At 32.8% G+C, this 4192-nt stretch overlaps 1 protein-coding gene across 1 annotated transcript in view; it reads right to left on the minus strand.

Moving 5' to 3' along the window:
- The window catches only part of LOC107697122 (protein eva-1 homolog C-like), a 45784-nt gene that overhangs the window by 32551 nt on the left and 9041 nt on the right, over positions 1–4192 (minus strand). The window contains exon 2 of the mRNA XM_016497762.1: positions 1346–1563. Coding sequence (XP_016353248.1) covers positions 1346–1563 — 218 coding nt within the window. The remainder of the gene's footprint in view (positions 1–1345; positions 1564–4192) is intronic.

The raw sequence follows: 4192 nt of genomic DNA on the forward strand, positions 1-4192 counted from the left end.
ACACACACACTCAGACAGACAGACAGATCCAGACAGACAGACACAGACAGACAGACAGCATGTTTTTATTCGGGTACATACATTCCACGCCTTTCATTTTTCCTTCCCTCCGGGCAGAAAAACACAGTGAGTGTAATTTTACTCCAGCACACAGTGCTGTACATGCGTGTGTTTATAGCGTGTGGTTTTAGCGAGCGTGTAAGTGTAAATCACACGTGTGTGTGCTGTCAGAGACGCCGCTGTTCAAACCAGCTACTGTCACATAAATCAGTCACACACACCTTCATCAGCTATGTCTGGATATTAAAATACATTTAACGCACAAAAACAAAACACAGCCTACGATACTGTGCAACACACTGTAAATTCATACACATTCACAAGTAAGAAGATATGGAAAATTTTCCATCTACTAAAGTCAACATGAAACAGTTTCCACAACCCTTTTACTTCTTTAATGTGACTTATTTCTGAGTGAAACAACAATATGCAACAAGAAAAAAAAGTTTAGGGCATGACTTGATTTCATTCATCTGGAATCAGTGTTCTTGTTGTTAAATACAATTAAAACTATTAAAAAACATTTTCATTTATTGAAATAAAGCTAAAATTAGGTAAAATATTAATATTAGATGAAACACTTAGACTTAAAAAAAAAACTTGAAAATAAGATGAAAATGAAAATAAGAAACGGAGCCTTGGCAAGTGAAATAAAATAAATTTAAGTTGAAGTTCTAAAATTACCTAAACTAAAAATAAATTAAAGCTTAATAGAAATATTAAAAAAACAGTAACTAATAAAATGACAAAAGTTTAAAACAAAATGACTAGAACATAAAATCTGAAATAATAAATAAATGAAAGCCTAAATAAAAATGTTAAAAATAACTAATAAAATGATAAAAGCACCAAATCAAAATGACAAACTTAAAAGTTGGAAAAAAGTTAAACAGAAATATAAAAAACAATAACTAATAAAAATGTCAAAAGCGCAAAACAAAATGAAACTGAAAAACTGAAATAAAATAAATGAAAGCTAAACAGAAATAATTATTAAAAAAAGACAAAAGTACAAAAAATTACAAAAACTTAACCTTAACTGAAATTTAAAAAATTAAAGCTAAAAGAAATATTAAAAAACAAATATTATTTATATAAATAGAAAAATATAAAACAAATATATAATATTACATTTTAAATATTAAAATGACAAACGCACATAACAACATTACTCTGACTTAAATCAAAATAATATGAAAACTGAAATCTTAATAAATAGTATAATAGTATATAACACCGGAATTGTGTGGATGGTGTAAAGATTGAATTTCTTATCACTATTTACCTGCAAGGATGTGGACACATGACAGGAAGTGATGTCATGCACTGAGCGTGGTCCAGCACTGCTGTAAGGGGACGGGCACTGAGGTGAGTGGGCGGGGTCTGTTCTGCCGTAGAAAGCCGATTGGACGGTGATGGAGGTTCTGGGCGGGCAGCGAACAGTCAGGAATTCTCCGTCACACGCCTGTTCGGTGTAATTCCTCAGCACACGCGACAGATAACCTTCCATGCAAAGAAAAAAAAACAGATCCATAAGATAATCCATCCATACACATCAGCATCGCCATAAATGATCATCTCACATCTCATCAGCAAATTCTGAAGAAAACTGAATTTGCAGTCCTTGCAATCCGCCAATGATATGTGTTGCTATGTGGTTGCTAAGGTCTATATTAAATGGTTTCATATGAGAAAAAAACAGTACGGTTCAATGTTTGCTTTCACTTTCTGTTTATGCAGCTGCAACAAAGAAAGTGTTTTATCCTGACAGTTCAACTCCACAGCGGAAAGAAGCGATTCACACACAGGTTTCCGTGTTGAGTGAGTGATGACAGCTCTGTTTGCCAAAGGAAGGATGGAAACACACAGACACACAAAGCACTAAACATTACCTCAATATACACACAACCAGCCCAGACCTGCAGAGACCGGACCACCAAAGCCTCTAACACACACACACACACACACACACACACACACACACACACACACACACACACACTTCCTTAGCTATCAAAATGAGGACATATTATAGACTTCTGAATAAATCTAAAGGAATGTTTTTTATATAAAAGTAAAAAAAAAAAAAAATACAGTAAAAAAACAAATACAGTAAAAACAGTAATATTGTGAAATATTATTACAATTTAAAATAACTATTTTATATTTCAATGTATTTTAAAGTGTAATTTATTATTGTGTCAAAGCTGAATTTTCAGCATCATTACTCCAGTCTTCAGCATCACATGATCTTCAGAAATCATTCTGATATGCTGTTTTGCTGCTCAAGAAACATTTCTGATTACTATGAATGCTGAAAACTTTTTTTTGCTGCTTCATATTTTTGTGGAAACCAAGCTTGTTTCCGCCATGGAATAATAAAAAAAAAAGTTATTGCAACTTTTGTTCTCCAAATTGTACATTTAGGTCTTGCAACTGCAATTGTGTTAATTTGTGTTTTGTTTTTTGTTATAATGTTGTGATTATGTTCCCCCTCAAAAACGAGATGACACATCTCAAGGGGTTAATCCTAATAAATAAATTCAATAAATTGCTAGTTTATATCTCACAATTTGTACTTTTTTTCTCAGAAATGTGAGATATACACTCAGAAGTGCAAGAAACAAAAAGTCAGAAAAGTGAGAAATATACTCAGAATTTACGAGAAAAAAGTGAGATGTAATTGCGTGATTTATGAACTCGCAATTCTAACTGCATCATGCGATGTCAGAGTGATAAAGTCCACTCAAAAAACTCATTGTGTTAATCTCAAACAGAGATGCTAATCATAAATGTGAGCTTAAGATGAAAAGATTTTTTGAAAAGCACAATAAAGTTGCATTGCATTACAATATATATTTAAAATAGGAAAATAAACATGGTGACTATTTGTGTAATGTTGTGGTGTTCGGCCTCAAATAAATGTCACACAGAGCTACTCGAATGCATTCATAATGATGTGCTTCAGATGAACGAATAATCAAATAACAATGTAATACAGCAGGCCTGTTCTCCTGCTCATGAAAGGAATGCTCTACAATCCACTCGGGATTCCTCCGAGAGCTTTAGGCTTTCCGAACACAATCCTTCCTGCTATTGTTCTCAGACAGAAGCCAACATTCCAGCCGTTGACTGACAGCTCCTTTCACCAATCACAGCTCAAACGACAGACAACACCTGCGTGGGATCTCCAATCAGAGAGCGGCCTCTAGGCCAGCGATCAGACCAATATGAAGCGCTCTAAAGCAGCTCAGGTGGAGGTTTACCTGAATGCAACACAATAAACTGAAGACGAGAACAAAACCAGGTCAAAACAGACAGACAGAGCCACTGCTGCAGGGAACAGAGGACCGTACAATCATGATTCCTCTGAAAAATCAACACAATACAAACTGACAACCATATGATATCGATGTGCAAAAGAGTGTTTGAAATAACATACTATTAAGAGGCCACTCATAATCATTAAATCATGGCATACTATTGTTTAGCATGCCACATACTATTTGTATAATTCATAAAGTATAAACTTTATATTATATACACTGCTGTTCAAAAGTTTGGGATCAGTATGACTTGTAATGTTTTTTAATGCTCATCAAGGCTGCATTTATTTGATCAGAAATACAGAAAAAAAACGTAATCTTGCAAAATGTTATTACAATGTAAAATAATGGATTCTATTTTAATATCCTTTAAAATATAATTTATTTCTGTGATGCAAAGCTGAATTTCCATCAGCCATTACTCCAGTATAAAGTGTCACATGATCCTTCAGAAATCATTCTAATATGCTGATTTATTATTAGAATTAGCAACAGTTGTGCTGCCAAATATTTTTTTGGAAACTGCGATACTTTTTTCAGGATTCTTTGATGAATAAAAAGTTAAAAAGAACAGCATTTATTCAAAATATAAATATTTTCTAACAATATAAATCTTTGCTATCGCTTCTTAACAATTTAACACATCCTTGGTGAATAAAAGTTTTAATTTCTTTAAAAAAAAAGAAAGAATAAAAATTTACTGACCCCAAACTTTTGAACTGTAGTGTACATTGTTAGAAAATATTTCTAATTTAAATAAATGCTCTTCTTTTTAACTTTTTATTCATCAAAGAATCCTGAAAAAA

This window comes from Sinocyclocheilus anshuiensis, unplaced genomic scaffold (assembly GCF_001515605.1).
Source record: "Sinocyclocheilus anshuiensis isolate Anshui unplaced genomic scaffold, SAMN03320099.WGS_v1.1 scaffold38, whole genome shotgun sequence".
Taxonomy (NCBI): domain Eukaryota; kingdom Metazoa; phylum Chordata; class Actinopteri; order Cypriniformes; family Cyprinidae; genus Sinocyclocheilus; species Sinocyclocheilus anshuiensis.